At 49.6% G+C, this 21,007-nt stretch overlaps 3 protein-coding genes across 3 annotated transcripts in view; 1 reads left to right on the forward strand and 2 right to left on the reverse strand.

The window, feature by feature from the left end:
- Positions 1-11: 11 nt before the first annotated feature.
- On the reverse strand, positions 12-5,247 carry YIPF3 (Yip1 domain family member 3). The gene is made up of 9 exons (XM_058021164.1): positions 5,154-5,247; positions 4,872-5,078; positions 4,677-4,783; positions 4,046-4,091; positions 3,658-3,750; positions 3,178-3,309; positions 2,546-2,659; positions 1,954-2,077; positions 12-517 (listed from the first exon to the last, which is right to left on the reverse strand). The coding sequence occupies exons 1-9, from the start codon at positions 5,232-5,234 to the stop codon at positions 396-398; spliced, it is 1,026 nt and encodes a 341-aa protein (XP_057877147.1). The 5' UTR covers positions 5,235-5,247; the 3' UTR covers positions 12-395.
- Positions 5,248-5,315: 68 nt separating this feature from the next.
- Positions 5,316-8,741, forward strand: POLR1C (RNA polymerase I and III subunit C). Its single transcript, XM_058020743.1, has 9 exons — positions 5,316-5,408; positions 5,491-5,562; positions 5,809-5,916; positions 6,449-6,581; positions 6,686-6,805; positions 7,008-7,160; positions 7,327-7,476; positions 7,986-8,102; positions 8,425-8,741. The coding sequence occupies exons 1-9, from the start codon at positions 5,340-5,342 to the stop codon at positions 8,541-8,543; spliced, it is 1,041 nt and encodes a 346-aa protein (XP_057876726.1). The 5' UTR covers positions 5,316-5,339; the 3' UTR covers positions 8,544-8,741.
- A 1,207-nt stretch (positions 8,742-9,948) lies between these two features.
- XPO5 (exportin 5) overlaps positions 9,949-21,007 on the reverse strand; it is a 29,639-nt gene continuing 18,580 nt past the window's right edge. The window contains exons 22-33 of the mRNA XM_058021761.1: positions 18,346-18,446; positions 17,155-17,251; positions 16,474-16,610; positions 15,799-15,896; positions 15,312-15,358; positions 15,041-15,135; positions 14,137-14,199; positions 13,557-13,639; positions 12,830-12,937; positions 12,509-12,646; positions 12,181-12,345; positions 9,949-11,646 (exon numbers count right to left, since the gene is read on the reverse strand). Of these exons, the coding sequence (XP_057877744.1) occupies positions 11,506-11,646; positions 12,181-12,345; positions 12,509-12,646; positions 12,830-12,937; positions 13,557-13,639; positions 14,137-14,199; positions 15,041-15,135; positions 15,312-15,358; positions 15,799-15,896; positions 16,474-16,610; positions 17,155-17,251; positions 18,346-18,446 (1,273 nt within the window). The 3' untranslated portion in view covers positions 9,949-11,505. The remainder of the gene's footprint in view (positions 11,647-12,180; positions 12,346-12,508; positions 12,647-12,829; positions 12,938-13,556; positions 13,640-14,136; positions 14,200-15,040; positions 15,136-15,311; positions 15,359-15,798; positions 15,897-16,473; positions 16,611-17,154; positions 17,252-18,345; positions 18,447-21,007) is intronic.

The following is a 21,007-nucleotide window of genomic DNA, read 5'->3' on the forward strand; positions in this document are numbered from 1 at the left end:
TAAGACATCACTCAGCACCAACATCAATTTAATTCTTCCCTCTTCAGGACAGGAACAGGGCAGATACTCCTGGAGTTACATCAGCAAGCGGAAAGAGGGCTAAGGAACAAACTGTGCTGGGAAATCCCAGCTAAACATGCAGGCAACAGAACCACTCTACTCAAGATAGCCCACACCTGGATGGGGGAAGAGTACAGCTCTCCAGAGTCACTGAGGTGTGACTCACCTCTGCTGAGTCCACTCAGCTGCCCAAAACCGTAACGCAGAGGACAGGTCCAGGAAAACAAAACCAAGTTGTCTTCTTGCTGTTCTGTCCTGCTCCTAACAGGCAGCAGGTTACTGTGGCCCTATGCAGCCCCAAAAGTAGTGAAGGAAGCAAGTCCAAGTCTGTATAACTAGAGGGTCAATGCAATGGCTTTGGCTGTTGTGTTCAGTACAGCATTGGAAACAACTGGAATGTCTCGGGCAACTCTCTGAAAGGGCGGCACGTTGGGTCCTTCCAATGTGTCCAGGATACCTGGAGAACAGAAAATAGGGGAGAGAGGCAAGAGTTAGTTCAGATGATAGCAGATGGTGAAACACATTCCTTCTTGCTTTTCTCTCTGTCCAGGTAGTGGTTGAGGGTGTCAAGGCCCAGAAGAGACAAAGCACTTACAGGCAATGGGAGGAGACATCTAGCCCCAAAGACTAAAAAAGAGTAAACACTTCCATCCAGACCACAGGGTACACACACATCAGAGCTTGTGCTTGGGGCAGAAAAACTGCATGTTCCCAAAAGGAACACAGACCCTTTTGCTTTGAGGGTGTCAGATCCATCCCCTGCCATTTGACCTGAATGCAGGTACTGCCAGAGATGTTGCTCTGCTGAGGGAAATTGATAAAATCCCGTTTCTACTCCATCCCAGCACAGATCTTGTTCTTAGACCAAGACTTGCTTTCATCCTGAGATACACTTGCAGACTCACATCAGGAGCTGCAGCTGTGCTGCAATGTGGAATTTCTGTCACTGCAATGCACAACCACGCTTGGCAGGAAATACACACACCAATGCAAATGTCCTCGAGTCTCTGTCAATTACCCTCTTAAGACTGATAATCAGTTTTGGAGTGCTTTGAGGAAAATTGCTTGGAGTGTATTTTTCTATTTAATCTGTCAAAAAGCTGCAGATCAGAACCTTTGCCATAAGAACAGATTCAGGAAAGACAAGATTTATATCCAAAAGGACTTGTAATGCTATTAAGCTAATTATGAAGATTTATCAGAAATATCACAAATGGGTCTGGCTGCCTAAACTCATAGAAGAGACTTGCAGAGTTGCATATTTAGGGATATTTAGGGATCTGGAAACTCTCTAGAGATAGGGTGGGAGAAGAATTTTGCCTTTTTTTTTTTTTTTTTTAAGGAGGCTGAGACTTTGTTAGAAGAAAAGAAGAAGAGATAGAAGGAGGATGTGAACATACATGGCCTGGTTAACAGTACCAGCTGGGGAAGATACAGCTTCTACTATCTGTGTTATACAACACAGGATACAAAAAAAATGTTAAACAAAGAAGGAAAAACATTTCCTTCTTCGTTTAACATCTTTCTTCCTCCACATTTTCTGATCAGAGAAAAGCAACCTGACTTCAACAATATTCAGGAAGGGGCTGGACATCTGCATGCAAGAACAGTCAGTGCTGTTACACTTCACTTGTGGGGAAATAATTAGGGTCCTGCCTCACAAACTGGGTCTTAAGTGCTAAAACTCAGTGCACAGTAACTACCCTAATGTTTACCTCCCGCCCTACTTGAACAGCTTCTTCTAAAAAGCTAGTGGTAGTGATTTGAGAGCTGGAAACTGGCACAGGTGCCCAAAGGACAGATTTAAACGGTCCATCCTTTCTCTCAGAGAGAGATAAAACAACTTCTCTTCCACCAGATCTAACAGGATGTCTTTGTATCACCCTTGCTTACCTTCTACCACCTTGTGATAAGCAAAGTGCAGATAGAGGAGGAAAAGCATATGCAGAGCAGCAAGAGTCCCACACAGGATGAGCCGCTGGGTATGTCCCACAGTGCGTGACACCAACACGGCAACCTAGGAGAGAGCAGGTGATCAGAGACAGGGCACCTGTACCCGAGCCTCTGGCACTGCAGCCAGGAACACATGGAAGAACAGGTCAGGCAGTGAGAATCTGCAGGAACACTGCACTAAGTTTTTTTCGCAGTTTTCACCAACAATTTTGGAGTAATTTGGCACTGTTTTGTGTAGGTGAAACGTGCCCAGTCTTGCCAAGAGTTCAGGAGGCTCAGGCATGGCACTCCGCAGCAGCAAGGGCTGTAAGAGAGTAAATGAACATCCTGCAGCTGTTAGAATGGGTGAGGATGTTAATCCAAGCAGCACCTCCATACACCAGTAGCCAAATTATGCAGGAGCATAGTTTTCTCCACAGCAGTTTGCCTGGCTGTGAAATGAACCGCCAGGCCAAGGAACAGAAAGCAAACTCCACTTCCCTCCCTTTTTCTGTCCCAGGAAGAGGAGGAGCCCAGGCTGCCTGTCCCTTACCATTCGTAGTGTAGAGAGTCCACCAACGACCAACCAGAAGATGTAGAAGAGGGAGTGGAAGTGGATGTTATAGGTGACAAAGAGAGTGATGCAGTGTCCAAAAAGACCGTAGCCCTGAGAAAACAAAAACGTCCATGTTACAAGCACCAGTCCCACACAAAGGGCCATTGATGAAGAGCAGAACAGCCTATTCCTGCAACACTTCACCACAGCAAAGCCTCACAAACCACTCATTCACTGCCCAACAGTCAACCAGAACAACAATGGCAGCTCACACATAGATAATCGGTCTGAAGGATTCACAGGCGTGTCAGAGATTGCAACAACGTGGGAAACACAAGGAAGATCCTCCAATCCCAGAGAAACTGGAGTCTTCTAGCTTTTTACCACCAGGTTCTCAAATTAGGAAGTGCAAAGCAGGAGACCTGCATGAAGGAATTGCCTCTTTGTACTAGTGCTGTGCCAGGGATGGGGCAGGTCAGAAGAACATCCTGGAATCCTGCGTTATTACAGTGCAGTTACCTGCAGTTACCAGCAACTTTACATAGACTTTTCCTGATCTTTTGTGAAAAGCTTGTTCTGGAACACCAAACAGCCAATGTGCACCATAGGGCAGCTCCATGAGTACATACCAGCAGTGACAGCATCTGCACCATGGTGATTTGGGCATTGCACAGATATGCCAGGAAATACATGAAGGATGAGACGCCCAGCCAGTAACCGAAGCAGGTGCCAATGGCTGTGCCCATCAGCGTGCCTTCCCTCTGTGGAGACAGTATCAAGATGGGGAGAACTCAAAGGAGTGACCTGCCAGCACCCAAATTAACCCCTGAGAGTCCCAGACACTTTGTAGGAATTATCAAATAGGATCAAATCGGTGGCCAGCAGCATTCAGGGGGCCACAGGACCTAGACCCCAAGCTCTCCCAGCAGCAGAGTGTTAAGAGTTTCTGGTATACCTTTCCTCCCACCCCCAAACCAACATCCTCAAATCAATCTGCTTTTCACAAGATGCTTATTCAGTTATGGAAGAGGTTTCCTCTCCTTTTCTAGTGCCACTACAGCAACCCAGAGCCCAGTCAAACCAGCACTTATCACTGAAACTTGACGTACAATGATGGTGTCCGAGGTCTTCATTCCATGCAAAAGAATGGCCACCAGTGTGAAAACCAGCATGAGGGGTCCGTACAGCTCGCCAGCAATCTTCTGCAGGAGGAGACAGGTGAGGGAAAGTTTGGTTAGAGCCCCTGAATATCAGGGTCCCCACCACAGGCGATGTGAGAAGTGCACTGGATGGAGTTTGTCACCCAGGTTATCACCTGAGGTCAGGTGACAGCACACTGAGGTTTGGAACAACCATGGAAAGGAGCTACCAACATTTTCAGGGAGAAGAACACCTAACAAACTCAGTCCTTAATAACATGCATTATGTCAAGTTTTACAAGGTGCCTGTGGGACGGTCACTTGGCCATGGAGTCTGATTCAGCAAAAGGGAACTCACCTGTGGGAAATTAATCATCTTCACAGGAATCATGGACTCCAGCAGTCTGCCTCACAGGAAAACAGGGAATGACAACAGGAGCAGGAAGAACAACAGGATAGTTAACAAAATGCTTCATAAGTAAAAGATGCCATATACCCATTATCAGTGCTTGCTATTGTGTTGACAGGCCTTGAGGAACAGAGGATTGTTTATAAAGGGTGAGTCAAGCTCACTAAAGAAAGAAAACCAGTCAGTGGGTTAACTTTGCTGAGGAGGGGCAGATTCAATGAAAATGTTTAGGGATGAGAGATCATTGACAGAACAGCAGGAAGGAAAGGTAGCTTTCATCCTAAAAGCTCAAAAACCTTTGCCTTGTTGGACTCAACTGTGTTGCAAACCCAAGAGAAGCCATATAAGGCAGCCAAGTACAAAAAGAGCCCCTTCTCTTGCCCTGAGCAGCAATGCCAGGTGACAGGGCTGCCAGCCCAGCCACAGGACCTCACTGAGGTGAGCAGGACAACGCACAACGTGTTTATCCATATGTGAGTCTTCCTGCAGGTCTGCCAGCCCTCTGCCGCTCGCTGGCTCAGAGCTGGCAGCCACTCCTGCAGGCACGGAGCCGCCGCCTGCCCACACCAGGGCTGCCCACCTGGCTCGCACTTGGACGGGCTCCACATCGAAGTAGGGCCGGAGGATGTCGATGTTGGCGTAGAGGCTGAAGGCCCGGGAGGCTTGTCTCTTTCCCACCTGCCACATCTGCGGAGAGAAGGGAGCGGGCAGCGGCCGGCCGGGCAGGCAGGGGTCCCGGGGCCGGGGCCGGGGCCGGCCGGGGGACAGCGCTCACCTGGTCAGCGACCTGCCGGCCCAGCTGCCCCCGCAGCCCCTTCATGCCCAGGAACTCCCCGTCCTCCTCCTCGCCGGCGCCCGCCTCGCCCTCCGCCTCCTCCTCCTCCTCCTCCTTCATGCGCTGGTGCATCTCCCCCATGTCCTCGAAGCTGGAACCCGACGTGTCGTCCATGTTCTCCATGTCGATGACGGCAGAGCCGCCACCCTGCGCCGGGGCACACACGGTGTCAACACCCGCTCGGCCCGGCCCGGCCCCGCCACCGCCCCAGCCCGGCCCCACCTGCATGTTGTCCTCGAAGCCGCCCCATTCCGCGGCGGGGGCACCGCTCCTGCCGCCGCCCGCCGCCCCCGGCGCGGCCATGGTGCCCGTCCCGGCCCCGCCGCGCTGGCCCGGATGGGCGGGAGCCGGATGTGACGGCGGCCGCGAAGCCGCGGGCCGGGCCCGGGAGCACCGCCCATCGCCCTCATGGCGGCCCGGCGGGCCACGGACGAGATGCGGGACCGCGTGGTGCTGGGCGAGTTCGGCGTCCGCAACGTGAGCGAGCCCGGCGGGGCGGGACGGGGGGCGGCTGGCGCCCGCAGCCCCTCACGGCCCCGCCTGTGCCCTGTTCTCGCAGGTCCACACCACCGACTTCCCCGGCAACTACCCCGGCTACGATGACGCCTGGGACCAGCGGCGCTTCGAGGAGGTGGGTGAGCGGCGCCGGCAGCCGGGGCTGTCTGTGGCTGTGCGGGGCCGGGCCCTGGCCGGGGCTGTCCGTGGGTGTGCGGGGCCGGGCCCTGGCCGGGGCTGTCTGTGGCTGTGCGGGGCCGGGCCCTGCAGCCGGGGCTGTCTGTGGGTGTGCGGGGCCGAGCCCTGCGGCCGGGGCTGTCTGTGGGTGTGCGGGGCCGAGCCCTGCGGCCGGGCCGGCTGACCCGCGGTGCGGCTCCCGCAGGCGTTCCGCGTGGACGTGATCCGTGAGGAAGAGGACACCCTGGAGTTCGACATGGTGGGCATTGACGCCGCCATCGCCAACGCCTTCCGCCGCATCCTGCTCGCCGAGGTACCGATGCTCACCTGGGGGTGCCCGCCCAAGACTTGCTTGACAGGGAGCGTGGAATGTCCAGCCTTGCTAGCCCCTGCAGACAGCTGCGGGTTTTGGAATGAAGCACACGTTCATTCCGCATGTGTGCCAGGAGCCCAAAGAGAATTAGGGCTTTAGCAGCATGGGCGATGCCGCCTACTGGCTCTAGTGCCGTTGGTGGTGTCTGCGGGTCAGTCTTTTTCACACAGCTGTGTTGCCAGCCCAACAGAAGCCACATAATGCTGCCAAGTACTAAAAGGTTGAGGATGCCTCAAAGCCCTTTCTCCTGCCCTTCACCTCTTGTGATTGATTGTGTGAAAAAACGAGGATGGGAGTTTGTGTGTAGATGGGGTGTAAGGGTATATTGCATAGCCTGATTTTGCAGAAATACCACTCAAAATAGTCTGCATGGCAATTATTTGTGGGAGAGGAGAGAGACTTGAGCTGGATAATCTCTTGGTATGTAGTTCAGCAACTGTCTTAGGCTGACTTGATCTCTTGTCTCCACGAGGTGCCAACGATGGCTGTAGAGAAGGTCTTTGTGTACAACAACACATCCATTGTGCAGGATGAAATTCTGGCTCATCGGTTGGGCCTCATCCCTATCCGAGCTGACCCTCGGCTCTTTGAGTACAGAAACCAAGGTGAGAATCTTGAATAGAATAGAAATATTGAAGGTTTCTCTCAAAGCAGGAAATCAGGGTCGTGTAAACTGAGAGGAAGTGTGATTTCATATGTTTCTTCCCAGGAGATCAGGAAGGCACTGAAATTGATACTCTGCAGTTTCAGCTGAAAATCAAATGCAAACGAAACCCTCAGGCTGCCAAGGAATCATCTGATCCCGATGAACTCTATTTCAATCATAAAGGTGAGTTGCTCCTAAAAATAGGTGCTATATTTTCTTTTTGGTCTTGGAAGACAGGACTTGGGCTGTTTTCTCAGCCCTGTGTGCTCACAGGGAGAGTTGATTCTGTTCTGCTAAACTTACTTTTTGCTATCTCCAGTCTTGTACAAGTGAGTGACTGGCTTTGAGGCAGCAGCTGGCTGATGCTTGTGGCTTCTCTTTGCAGTGTACAGTAAACACATGACATGGGTGCCCTTGGGGAACCAGACAGACCTTTTTCCAGATGCTGACTTCCGACCTGTTCACGATGACATCCTCATTGCACTGTTGCGACCTGGCCAGGAAATAGATGTGCTTATGCACTGTGTCAAGGGAATAGGTGAGTCCTGGCTCCTGGGGGGCAGTGGGACGAGGAATGGGAGTGCTTGGGCACTGCGGTGTGATGGGGAAGGGTGGAGAACTGGCTTTTCCCCTGGGACTTTAGGCCCCAGCATCCTTGTTCCCTGAGGCCTGCTCTCATCCTTGACTCTTAACTCTTCATACAGGTAAGGATCATGCCAAGTTTTCTCCTGTGGCCACAGCCAGCTATCGACTGCTTCCTGACATTACTCTCCTGCAGCCTATTGAGGATGAGGCAGCTGAGACCTTGCAGAAGTGCTTTTCCCCTGGGGTCATTGAGGTCCAGAATATCAATGGTAATTTTTTCCTGTGCTGAATGCCTTGTTCCTTGCAAGCTTTAGTAGAGATGATTGGAGCTTAGAGCCAAACTTTGCAGAGACAAAACCACATTGTGATGTTGCCTTGCTGATGAATGGTTCGTGCTCTTCTGAGCCTTGTTTTGTGGATGAGTGGCTGCCACGTGCAGATGCGTTGGGTGATGAACAGGGAGGTCCCTGAAATAAATTGGATACCTGTCCAGAGCTCTGCAGCTGCTGACTGCAGCTTCCAGTGCTGTTCAGTTGTGACATTGGGTAGTGAGCTGGAAAAGCAGCTGAATGTGGAGACTTCTTGTGTCCTCCCAGGGGTGCATGTAGGCTTAGTGTATGGGTTTTCCTGCCAGGTTGGAGTTTCATGTTGGGTATATGCTAATTCTTGATATTGGTGTCTCCCAGCCTTTGGTGAGGGGGTTTGAGGTGAGCATGTGCTGTGTCCATAAGGCACCCACCTGCTGGAATTTGCCCATCTTATTTCATCTTCCTTTTAGGAAAAAAGGTGGCGAGAGTAGCCAATGCACGGCTGGACACATTCAGCAGAGAAGTTTTCCGACACGAGGGTCTGAAAAACCTTGTGCGCCTGGCAAGAGTACGGAACCATTACATCTGTAAGTGCCCTGTTTTCCACAGAGTACTGACATGGCTTGTGAGAACAGCAGTGACTGGCCAGCATGTGTGGCTGGCTCTGTGCCTCCTCCCACCCTCAGCATCCAAACATTCAGAATGCGATGGGTAACTGCTTGCTTTGGGAATCTGGAAATTGAATCTGTTGGTGCTTCCTGCTGCCAAAGGTAGCTGGTTCTGGCTGTGAAGATCTGGCTTGTTGCTGTGAGGTGTAAGGGAAGGCGAGGGACAGCAGCATGGAGCCAGGTGCATGGAGGCTGAGGCTGCCTCGTAGCTCTGCTGACTTGTGTCTGTGTCTCTGTGCAGTTTCCGTGGAGTCGACGGGTATCTTGCCTCCAGATGTGCTGGTGAGTGAAGCCATCAAGATCCTGATGGGAAAGTGTCAGCGTTTCCTCAATGAGCTGGACTCTGTGGCTATGGAGTGACCAGGCTGTAACTGGGAAAGCAGAAACCTGAACTGCTGTTCTGGGCTTCCTGCACCTGCCTCCAGGGGGAATTCCTCTTCCATAGGCAGGAGGCTTGTTAGGGGCTTGCTAGGAGTCCAAGGACTATCTCTTTGGATTTTTCTGTTGGTAATGAAATGCAGTGAGAAGATGCACGAAAATAAAGGCTTTTTTTTTTTTTTTTTTTAAAGCTGTCTCCTGTGCCATTCACAATTGTGAAACCGTAATACATGGAGAAGAAAGTGGCAGTCTGTCTAAAGATGAGTAACAGCATTTATTTTAGACGGTATGCAGTGAGGAAGACTAATGGGCAGCGTAGTAAAGCACTTCACAGCAGGTCAGTGAGGTTTAATGAGTTGCTGTCAGAGCATGGCTGTTCTGTGGGTGTTTCAGACCAGCTCAGGGATAGTTAATATGGTAGAGAAAAGGCTGTATACTGTCAGAGGACTGGAATACCTCTCCTGTGAAGAAACTGAGAGAGCTGGGATTGTTCAGCCTGGAGAACAAGAAAGCTCCAGGGAGACCCTATTCTGGCCTTTCAGTATATCAGGGGGGCATGGGGAAAGACTTTACTGGGGTCTGTACCGACAGGCTAAGGGCCAACAGTTTTGAACTTGTAAAGGTAGGCTTATATTGAACATGGTATTTTTTACAATGAGGATAGAGAGAGGTAAGTTGTCACAGGTTGCCCAGAGCTGTGAGTGCCCCATCCCTGGAAATGTTTAAGGCCAGGTTAAATGGGGCATTGAGCAACGTGGTAAGAGTTGAAAATGTCTTGGAGTATTGGTGTGTCCCAGTTGCTGAAGTCAAAGCACACTATAGTGCTAGACCTCAGCAAGTAAGCAGAATGAAACTTCTGTTTCTTTGGCATAGAATTACTTAGAGTGTAAAGATCCTGTTAGGGTGAACATGCTGTAGGGACGAGGTACACTTGGCATCCTGGCTCCAACCCCAACCTGTCCCATGCCATGCTGCAGACCCAGGCATGTGCCTATCATCCATCCATCTATCTATCTATCTATCATCTATTTCTCTGTGCTATTGCTTCACATGCTTATGGGACAGACCCTTGAAAAGCCTAAGGGTTTTGCTTTGACAGCACATACCCCTGAAGCTGTACGCTGGGACCTAGAATTAAAATAAACTAGCAGTGACAAATAAATACTTTAAAATGCAATTTCCCCCTCACCTAATTAAACTATATAGTCTGGAATGGTTCACCCCCTCCCTGACAGTGTACTAACAAAGTACACTAACAAAGGTGCCCCCTTTTTGGTAACTGGAATAAGGAATGCTGAGAAATCTCCAGGCAGGCAGTCTGGTCAGACCAGAGGCCTCAGATCTTATTGAAACAGATGAAAGAATAAAAATGAAACGTGACACCATGTGTATGAAACTGGAATAGCTTTACTGACATTCAGGTGTAACACAACCAGTTCAGAGACAGCTTTGGATTTAAACATTCCTACAAAAAAGGTTTAAAATTCATTTTACAAAAACCCCTTGTGTCTAGCATGAAGTCACAGAATGTTAAAAATATCACAACACAATAAATACACCCAGCCTTTGCTAGAGCCAGGAGCCATGTTAGCTCAGAGGTTAAAAAAGTTTGAGGCTAGGAAGAAAGTGGAGGGTGCTGGTGGAACAGCAGGGGCAGGAGGGTGAGTGGATGCCCAAGGCCTGCTCTTCTATCTGCACTCCCACACCTCCCAACACCAGCCTTTTTGTCCAGTCTGTCCATGTGGAGACATCACTTCTCCACCTACCACAGTTCATTAGTTGTTCTGTCTCCTGGATGGCAAAACTGCCAGCTAGCTCTGGACAGACCCTCCTAGCTCCTGGGCTAACTCTAGGATAGATTGTGTAGTATTTGTCATGTAAGAAGAACCAGCTTTGCAGACTGGAGTGGCTTCATTAGAGTCCCACCACGTCCAAAACCCAGTTTCTGACCTGGCTCCCCCCTGTAAACTGCAGTATAAAGCCCACCCCTCCTGCCCCACCATGCAATTCTCTGGGAAGTACCAGACTGGGTAAAAACAGGGGCTACTGTCACCTCCACTGCAACAGGGCAAGGTGATCCCTTTTGGCTTACAGGTACTTCAGGTATTGGTCCAGATTTTATCTACCCTGTGCTGGCCAAGTTCTAGTCTACAGGGCATGGAAAAATGAAAAAAAAAATTAAGAAAAAATATGTCCTGCTCCCCCTGAGAGATGTCCAAGAAAGGCTGGCACAAAGTAAAAGCCTTCCATTTGGCTCTGGGTAGAACAAGCTGTATGATCATATCTATACATACATATGTATATATATGACAGTGTCTGCCTCTTTCTAGAGAGCAGTTGCACCTTAGAAAGGCTGATCTCACAGGAGATCCTAGAGCACTGCTAGGCTTCCTGGCACGCAGCCCTCAGCCCAAGGCTCAGCATCCTGGAGGGAAACGGATTCAGCAGAATTGCAGTCCGCTAGGGACAAGTGCTGAGAAGCATGACAGGAGTGTCCAATGTGTTCCCTACAAAGCCTGGCTACTAGCACCCAGAGGAAGATTAGATTAGGGTAGCCCCTTTTCACATGGCACACTACTCTGCCTTTTGCATTAATCCTAAACCCCAAGGGCTGAAGAGGTGGAGCAAGAGTGACCAGAGGCTACAAGATGACAGGCTTTACCCTAAAGAGGTCTATGCACTCAGCTTCCACCTTGCAGAGAAGCAGAGGTCTAAAGATGCTCATCCAATGGAGGGGAAGGAGTCACGGGAAGAGCTTAATATTGACTGGTTCAAATGCCACCGCAGGCCCCATCCCGGTGTATGGAAGAGAAGGGGACGGGACCCGTAAGGGGCTTTATTCAGACAATGCTTGTGGAGGCAGTGACAAGGAGAATCTAATGTGCTTACTATGAGGAGAGACAAATTATAAGGTAGGGGAGGAGATGGCTGCAGCATCCCAGGCTCAGGGCTCAAAGAGTACATTGAAGCCCTCTCCATCCTCGTTTTCTAGCACATCTGTCTCCAGTGATGGCTTCACCTTTTTGAAGAGAGATGGAAGGTTCCGGATATGAACCTCCTTGCGGAACTGCTCCCCAATGGGCTTCTGCAGAGGACAGACAGGCAGGCATCAATCATTTCTGTCTTCATACCCCCACACAGTTCAGGGGCAGCTTCCTTGCACATCAGAGGCACACCCCAGGTTCTGAGCAATTCCTAGGCCTGGACTCTGTGGTTGCATTTTGAGGAATTTCAGGCCTGGCCTCTCCCAAGTGCCAGGGCACTGAGCTAACCTTTAAAATACCAGCTCCCCAGCTTCTATTCAATGTCAAAGGCTCCACCACCACCATCCTCACAGAAGTCCAATGCCCACGCAGCAGCTTCAACCAAACATTTTAACACCATTTCCCTGGGCACCCTTGTGCAAGGTACCCATCTGCTGCCTCTCAGTGAGAGGCCATTGCTGGAGGAGCTGCTCAGGACCTCCAGGATGAAGAGAGGCACTAAGAACAAACACTAAGAACACGCTGCAACAGCCTCCTGGCTGGGAAGGAGGGTGGTTGGTGAGAGGAGGCAGGCTGGCTACCCCATCACTTCTGCAGCATACAGCTGTGAAGTACTCCTCCAGGCTATCACTTACCCCAATGCAACCTGAGATGAGGCGCTTGAAGTGATCCTTCCGGCGCTTGTCTGCCACTTTTTGCAGCGTTGGGTTGAGAAGCTTTGAATCAAACTGTTCCAAAGAGTCCAGCTGGATGTCTGGGATCTGCTCCATCACTGCCTTCAGCTCCCCATAGCGAGGGCGCTGCATGGAGAAGTATCATTAACACAGCTCTGCCACAGTAACAGCCTGGCCCTCACTGGGGCCATTAACTCCTCTGCCCCTACCCACTAGGCATGGGATCACTTTTCACCATTCCCCTCACATTCCTCAATCTCAGATTTGGATGAAGAACAGAATTTCTCACCAAGGCCTCGTAGATCTGGAAAGCCAGGTGGACAAGAGCTGCCATGCAGCCATCGTGCTGCCCATGTACCTGCAAGCCCTTGAGCACACTTGTGAAAAACCAGGACACAGCATCGGGAAGGAGGTTTCCTGGAAGCACCTGGGGAAGAAGCACTGTCAGCACTGAAACAAGATACTGGTGGTACACAACCACCTTTCTGCAACAGCTTGCTTTTCCTGGGGGAGAAGGTGCCCAGGGGTGAAGGAGCCACACTTCTCACAACATTGAGAGCTTCCTCTTCCAACCCTGCCAGAACTAATCCCTTCTTCCTCCCAGAGGTACCTGTTTGAGCAGTGGCCAGCAAAGCTGTGTTGTGGTTCTTTGGCAGGACAAGGTGTCCTTCCAGGACAGGGATGTGTAGGCAGTGATCAGCACTGCAGTGCAAACATCCTGAAAAGGAGTCAGAGAGGAAAACCAGTCAATGGAACTATTTTCTACTTCCAGCATTCAAACCTGATAGGAGCCAAGAAGCAATTCAGAGAATGTGCAGGAGCTTCTGAGAATCCTGCACGCTACTGTTGCTCTAGCAAAAGGTGTTCACCCAGTGTGCACCATCAGAACCATGAGGGACCAGTGTTAACCTGCTCCCTTCATCTCCCTGGGAAAGACCCTGGAGCACTCATGGACTCTGGTCAGCTGCTACTCTCAAGTCCCTACAAAAGCTTCACAAGTGCTTCTGAGGCATCCACAGCAGAGAGTAAAGATAAAAAAAAGCTGAATGAAAACTGGGCCCCAGGATGAAGGCAGAGCCAGGGAGCACCCCGAGGGCTGAATATCCATAGCCTCTTCCCTAAAAGGGCTGGCTGGAGCTCTGTAGCTGTGTGTTATAACTGGATCTCAACCCCATTTGCTTTGTGGCTTCTGCAAGGCCCTTAGAAGCCATATATGTTCCTAAGAGGTGATTCCCACATGGGGAACACTCCAGCAGCCTAGATCTCTGCAGCAGAGCAGACAAGCGTGACAAAGAGTACAGAGAAAGGATGGTGGCAGTCAGAGCACACCCTCTTACCTCTTGCTTCATCAGACACTTGCCAAGCTCGGTGAGCTCTGCGTTGGCAGGGGGAGTCACCTCCGTGGCCATCGCCTCATCATCTGCAGAGCAAAGGCTGCACTGTGAACGTGGCCTCCCAAGGACTGAGGGGGACACAGGGAGGCTGCAAGAACTAAGCTGGGAGCCAGGAGACAGCACACAGAATCAGTGTCCTGGCACAGCTTACCCAGAACATCTCTTTTCAAGCAAAAAGCACCCACCCTTGGTGGGGCAGGAGGGGCATGCAACTGGCTACCTTCAGCTCTTGGGAAAGTGTTCACATCCCCCTCTGCTCCTCAGCCCACTTCTCAGAACCTTAAGAACCAGCTGTTCCAATATGGCACCTGCGAACCCTGCAGCACATTCATTTCCAGGCTAGACTGGGTTTTTTGATGGCTCCCAGGCATGCTGGGCAGGACAGAGCTGAAGGCTTCTTTCCAAGCCTATACCCCTGACACAAAACTTCCAGCATCAGCCCAGCCTCCTGCTCAAGAAACAGGAAGGGAACACTGTTTGTGTACACCAAGGGCAGGAAAGGCAAAGGTTGGCATTTACTTACCATCTCCATCTACAGCAGCAGTAGTGTTCTGTTCAACACCTTTCTTAGAAACACAGCAAACAGCTGCAAAAACAGTTGCAGGTCAGAGGAGCAGAAAAGGGAAGATGCTACTGCAGAACATGCAGAGATTATCCTACAGACTCTGATGGGCTCACAGCTGCTTCAAGCTCCCCCAGCTCTTACAGGGAATCTGAAGAATCAGAAAGCCCAGTATAAAAGCTCAATACTGCACTACCTGGAAGGCTCTAACACCCCACCCACAGTGGAACCTGCTGCACAGAGCTTGCTTTATTCTACTGAGAACCAGGAATGTGCAAAACCATCTGAAGCCCATAACCCAAGAAGAACACTGACTTAAAGCAAAAAGGCCAGTCAAGAAAGGAGACAGAAGATTGAGATCTGTAATCTCCATGGAAGCAATTTCCCCAGCCTTCCTGTACAAAGCCACGCTGACACAAAAATTCTGTTGGAGAAGGGGAACAGAAGGAAGACTGCTTTGGGGGACAGACTCCTCCCTTATGTCTGGTTAGACACATGGCAACTGCCAGCAACAAAACTGCTCTACACTTGGCTTGTCCACAAATCCATGTCCTATACAGGATTCCAAAGCACAGAATGGGAGAACCCAATTCCCTGCAGGACTGGATTCCTACAGGAATGGTGCCAAAACCATGGAGCCCTAAAAGCTAAAAAATGGAAGAATATCTCTTCTGAAGGTTTTCAATTATCTCAAACTAGGTTTTAGCAAAGATTTTGGCAGGGCTGTCTCACAGCTGCATTCTCATGGTTATGTTACATACTACTGATGGTTATAATAAAGTTTACTGCACATTGGGAATTCCTGTTGTCCACTCCAGGGAAAACTTCCCAAATATCTCAGGAGATCTAATCTGATTTCACTTACTGGCAAGATCCATGACTTCTCGAGTCAGCATCCTGACCAGCTGTTCCTCAAGCATCTCCTGAGACTCAGGGTTGTCATCTGCAGCATCATCCTCACTGAGGAGAACAGGTTTTAGTTTGACAGGAGCCAATGTCTTTAAGTACCCCTCCACCCAAACACAGGGAATGAGGCACCAGTGTGTCTTCCAGCCCTCGCTAGCAGGGCTGCTCCTGGACAAAGGGTCACATAAAAGACCCCATTTCCCTCTTTGTACCAAGGGGTGGAAGCTTACCAGAGCATGTTTCGCTGGTTGATCACCTGCCATTTCTGGGACAACCTCTGTTCAAGACAGGAAGGAAAGATTAAATCTGGACACAATGCAAGGAGACCCAAGCAATATCTACCGGCTGAAGCACAAGAGCTTTAAATGCCATTTTGAATAGCAGGAGAACTGGTACCAAGTGTGCTGGAATGTGAATGAGCTGTCATGAAAATGAGAGGACATGGAAAAAAAAACATAAACAAACCCCAAAACTATCAGGGCTGCAGGTTGAGTTGTTCATGTCCACAGGTTTGAACTCACAGCAAGGGGTACTGTGCAACAGTCAGGGTTCAATGCACTTTACAGGCCCCTCTAAACATCATCAAAATCATTAAGCATCAAGGCTCTGCCCTCATCTCTGCTGGCTCTGTAGAGACAGACATTCCCACTCGTTGCTGCCAGCTGCTACAGGAGTCAGGGCTGCCAAGGAACAGGCACTGAACGAGCTATTTCTTACCATGTGCAGGTAGGTGAAGAGTGGTCCCAGCACGGGGCAGACAAGGGTTTCGTAGTATTCTGCAGGGCAGGAAAGTACCAAGGGCTTCACAAACACACCTGCACAGACCAGTTAAGGAAGAGATCCAACACAGCCAGCTGTGCCCAAGGCAGCCCATTCCACTGGGAGGCCAAGGGACAGGCACTTGGAAGCCCACTTTCTCACAGCCCTGAACTAACAAGTGCCATCTCTATACAGCAAGAACATCAGCTATTCAGCTCTTTCCCCTGACAGTTCAGCTGAGAAAGCTAAGGGTACTTAGCACCCACATCCCAGCTGTGAGACTGAATGTCCAGCCCTGGAAAGCAGGTTGGGAAACCCACATGATCTCCCAGAGAAGCACATCCTAATGTCAAGCTCCTCACTATCCAAGCCTCCTTGCCCCTCAGAAGGCACTACTCACCTCTCACAGTGCCTCCAGAACCACACAAATCCTTGGCATTTATTCTGACCCCACACACTGCTTGTTCTGCTCGTGCCCTCCTAGCATCACACTTCACCTACACCAGGTGTATCCCTGTTTGTTTGCCTCCTCAATCACCCTTCTTTGTCTTGGCCATACTGAAAACAATGCAGGGTTTAAATTTATGTCTTCAGAGCCTCCCAAGCTGGCCTGAGACGGTGATGGAAGGATACGGAGCATGGGACGCAGTCTGTAATCAGGAATGTTGTTGAGGTTGTTGAAAGCAGAGCTGAGGAGCTGGGTGGCAAGACCCTCAACAGTGTAGAAATCCTGTTGCATGGAGGGGCCTGCATTTCCCAGGATGTGAAAACTTCAACAAAAGAACAAGTTAGTTACATGTCTGCCAGATAACAAGCACCCCATCTCTGATCTGCAAAGGCCACAATTACTATCATCTTGAGACTACACAGTTGTCACATGCCTAAACAAATACTATAGAGGAATTTCAGCACAGCATCTCTTTTTCTGGGATACCTGCAGAGGGACAATGAATTAAGTATTTAAGTACTACAAGGTGCCTTGCTTTCAAGTGCTGATTTACCCTGACAGATAATGAGAAGTGGCAAAAGAGACAAGCTAATCAGGATATCAGGTAAGTTCTCCAATCTGACTACCTAACTGCAGAAGAGCTTTAGCTTTTAAGCAGATCCCCATTTTGAGGTACTTTTCCCAGACTGTTCCATGTCTGTGTGGCAGGTTACAACCACTGTATACATGCCACCACTGCAGCTCGTACTTGGGTATTGCAGGATACAGCTCACATCAAAGTCTATTCTAAAGGAAGCCAGAACCCCACAATAACCTGCTGCTCTGGCTGTGCAGTGCTGCACTGTGGTGAGATGTGGTGCTCTTACCAGTTGTCATAGAGGGTACAAAAGAAGCCCTGCATCCTTTCTAAGACTGTTTTGTAAACAGGAGAGTCATAAAGATCCAACAAAGGCTGAGGGAGACCTGTGGGAAGGAATAAGCTTCAGTTACATTGATGAGAGAGCACGGTGCACCTTCAGAGCATGATGGGCAGGCCCCAGCCAGCTTGACAACAGCAAGGGAAGCTCTTGGCAAGAACCAAATACAAAGTGGTGCAGCAACCCTGGGGCAGAGAGTCAGAGGTCAGCCAGGTTCAGGTTGGTGGCACCCAGGGCAGAGGTGTTTCCACTGAGGTTGTTGTAGCTGCCTTATTTCTCTGAAGTAGAACTTACTTGAGCTGTCAGAACCCAGTCAGCAGCAAAGCTGACAGTTGTTGCAGCTCCTCTAATAGCTCATCTCTTCAGGTTTGTATTCTCTGCCAGGATACAAGCTACTGTTGAACTATAACATTAACAAGTTTAGAGCGGAGATCAAGGCCCTGCTGCTTTATGTGCAGGGGCTCACAGAGTTTTTAAAGTCACAGAAAACCAGTAAAGGAACTGTGTTCTCATTTTATAGATAGGAAATGGAGAAAAAAAGACAAACCAACTTCCCCAAAATATTTCACTGTTTTTCAACCTGACATTAAACCCCAATTTCCAAAGTCATGATCCACACTTTATCCACAAGGCCACTCACTTCTGCTTGGTAGGAAAAGCTTCTGTGTTCACAAGCTCAGACGTGTTTTAAGAAGGCTCCAAAGGCCTCTTTCTAATATGCTGTCTAGGAACAAATGCCAGGGTCATACTGCACAACTTGCCTCTTGCCCTCCAGGACAGGTCTCTGCACCAGCACTCAGGGCTCCTTCTCAGCACTAATTCCTCTCAAAGGCACACAATTACAGCACTCTCCAGCCTCTGCAGCCTGAAATGCCATGTTGCAGAGACTACCATCACCCCACAGATGGGATAAGCAGTTTGGTAGTGTACCCTACCATGCCTGCAGAAGAAACCAATATGTCTGAGACCAGTAACTTATTTATATCTTAGTTTCAGCTGGTTCAAATCACAGCTGAACTGCAAATACTATGAAGAAGCTGGTCCTCCACCCTATTTCACTTCCACTGTTATGGACAGATCACTAACTCAAATATCTCTAAGAATTTGCCCACACATTCCTCCTGAAGAGAAACCTCTTACCTAGAATGGCATTCTTCTCCACTTCCAGCATGTCCAAGGCCTTTGCAAATGTATCCCCCAGCCTGGCCACCATCTCTGGTGTGTAGAGGTTGTTGTGAGTCCTGAAACAGAAGAGCACTTGGTTTATACTCATGTAAATCAACCCCTTTTTGCCCTTGACAGTGGAATCCTCTCCTTCAGCTTGTGGACAGCTCTTCTGAGGCAGATGATGAGGAAGGTGAGACCACGCACATGTGCATGGGATCCCCCTTCCCCACCTGCAAAAATACTGGGGAAGCTGACCTAACAGAGACATGGAGTGACACCACCTCATGTCCTGAATCTCCTGGCTGCCCCTTCCACTTATTTCAGTTCATCCCACCCCTTGCAAGCACTGGCAGCAAAAACTCCCAGCAATTCTCCAGATGATGCTGGGAATAACTTATCAGCTTGGCCAAAGGGATCTGAGAATGTATTTTTAAAACTGACAAGACATAGATTCTGTCATCTCAAAAGGTCTTCTGCACCTAAGGCCCCTGCAGAGGGAGGGGCTGCTTCAGCTCCAAAATACACACACTGCCCCTCAGGGATGGGTCTCAGCCCCCAGAATGGCAGGTGGCATTGGAGAGACTCTAGTGAGAACATCAGTCTGATCAGATGTTACTCATGGCAGGCACATCTGCCCCCTGGACAACACATCCAGCTGGGAACAGTCCCGAATCATAGGAAGTGGCCACTGTCAGCTGTCTGCAAGGGACACCAATTCAGCCATGGGTGGCTGCTTCTTGCCATCCAGGCCAAAATGGGTCCCCTCTCTCAGCCAGGGTACTGACACTCAGAGCTGGACTCGGCAGGGGTGTCTCTCTCACCTACCTCACTCCTTTGAGACCTCAGACCTCCACTCTGGGTGTCGCCAGCTGCACACAGCACAAATCCTGCAGCCTCCTCCAAAACTGCAATGCCATTGTACCTGCTGCTAGAGGTGATCAAGGGCAACTCAGTATCTCCCCCTCAGCAGCGTTTCCCAAAGCAGGGGGTACATGGGAATGGCTGGGGGAAGGGAGGGTGGACAGACCTCAGGATGTTCTCCAGAGTCTCAGCTTTCACTCATGTAGCAATTATTGGGTTTTGGGTTTTTTTTTAAATGTTTACGTTCATAATTCTGGCAACTGTGATGCAGTGATGTTTGCTTGCATTTGCAGAAAGCTCCAGAACCACAACTAGTCTGTTTTCTCTCTGCAAGTGTTAAATACTTCTCTGCTCACTGCACATGAGGAAGGCAAGTATGTGAACTTCATGAGAAAGCGCTATAGAAATGACTCATACTCTTATTCTGGGCTGGCTCTAACACCATGCAACAGGCCTCAAAGGGGCACAAGCTGATTCTGCTTTGCCAAGAAGGGCCAGGGAACAGCCCAGCTTCCACACTGGTTAATGCTACCCCACTGACTCAAAAAGCTGTACATTTCTGCTTGAGGCTATCCTGAAACCTAGCCACTAAAATAATCTCTTGTATGTCTCCTGTCCACTCCATGTCAGTGTTGGCTTTGCCTCATGCTGGGCAGAAGGCCAGTGGGGCAAATGCAGAGACTGTGCAATTGCAAAGGTGAGCCCTGAAATCAGGGGCACTAACTCCAGCAGGACAGGCCAGACAGTCATATCCTGAAGGTGTGGTCATGGTCCTTAGTTGTTTCAGAGTCCTTGAAGTGTTTTCTTAAGTCTGTGAGTTGGGAGACAGATGTCCACTTACAGGGCAAGCTCTCTTAATACTTTAGCAAGTTCCCAGTGGGAATGGAGAGAAAATGGCCAACCACCCACTCCCTATGGGAGTTAAAAAGGCATCAAATAGCCCTCATGTATGATGATGTAGCCCCTAGGCATGTTCCAGCTGAGACTTATCAGCACTCCTGGGCACCCCACACACAGGAAAACAAACTAATTTCAAGAGACATTTATGCTTTAGAAAAGACAAGTAAAGGATATGGCAGGACTTGGGGAATTTTCAGTGATGGTCACAGCTCTGCTAGAAAGAGTATCTGATGCCTAAAGAGAACAGCTCATAAACCAGAAGATGAGTCCTTTAGGACAGTTTATGATTGAAGAATCTTACCAAAGTTGTCTACAATGAAAATGCCTACAGCATCCATGTCTACCCAAGAATTCTTTCACCAGCATTAATGCCTTGGCAATGTCAGCATTTCATCATCAGGAGTTCCAAAAAAGCCTTTGTCTAAGCAAAGCATTTGCTGAGCCTGAGCACCTAATTTGCAACAAAACACGAGCGAAATCCCAGCACAGTAAAGGTTCTGTACCAATCAGGTCATGCAGCTACTGCACTGACTGCAGAAGTGCACCAAGGTGGCTGAAAATCATGATTTGGATTTAAATTCAGGAGTGAACGTTTTAAGCCAGAAGCTAGAAAACACCTAAATGAAATGAGGTGCCACAGAGGACAGGAGAATCATTACTCTGAAAACTGCAAGCAGTGATTAATAAAGCAACCTCAAAATAATTCATTTAACAGAGCTACCAACACAGATACAAATACAGGCAGGCACAATAAGATGCCACTCAAAGCTACTTTATTATTCCATTACCTGGACTACCTCGTTCCTCTCAGTTCTTTGATCTCACTCACGACCTCCCTTCAGGCTACTTACCCTGGCAAAAGCCCAATGGCTCA

The sequence above is a fragment of the Melospiza georgiana genome, chromosome 3 (assembly GCF_028018845.1).
Source record: "Melospiza georgiana isolate bMelGeo1 chromosome 3, bMelGeo1.pri, whole genome shotgun sequence".
Classification (NCBI taxonomy): domain Eukaryota; kingdom Metazoa; phylum Chordata; class Aves; order Passeriformes; family Passerellidae; genus Melospiza; species Melospiza georgiana.

Bases quoted from the DNA above. Each gene is read 5' to 3' on its own strand.
- YIPF3 (XM_058021164.1), bottom strand. From the start codon at position 5,234: ATGGCCGCGCCGGGGGCGGCGGGCGGCGGCAGGAGCGGTGCCCCCGCC. The intron at 4,784-4,871 runs GTGAGCGCTGTC...TTCTCTCCGCAG, and splicing joins GCCGGCAGGTCGCTGACCAG to ATGTGGCAGGTGGGAAAGAG. The intron at 2,078-2,545 runs GTAAGGGACAGG...GCTCTCTCCTAG, and splicing joins GACTCTCTACACTACGAATG to GTTGCCGTGTTGGTGTCACG.
- POLR1C (XM_058020743.1), top strand. From the start codon at position 5,340: ATGGCGGCCCGGCGGGCCACGGACGAGATGCGGGACCGCGTGGTGCTG. The intron at 6,582-6,685 runs GTGAGAATCTTG...GTTTCTTCCCAG, and splicing joins CTTTGAGTACAGAAACCAAG to GAGATCAGGAAGGCACTGAA. The intron at 6,806-7,007 runs GTGAGTTGCTCC...TTCTCTTTGCAG, and splicing joins ACTCTATTTCAATCATAAAG to TGTACAGTAAACACATGACA.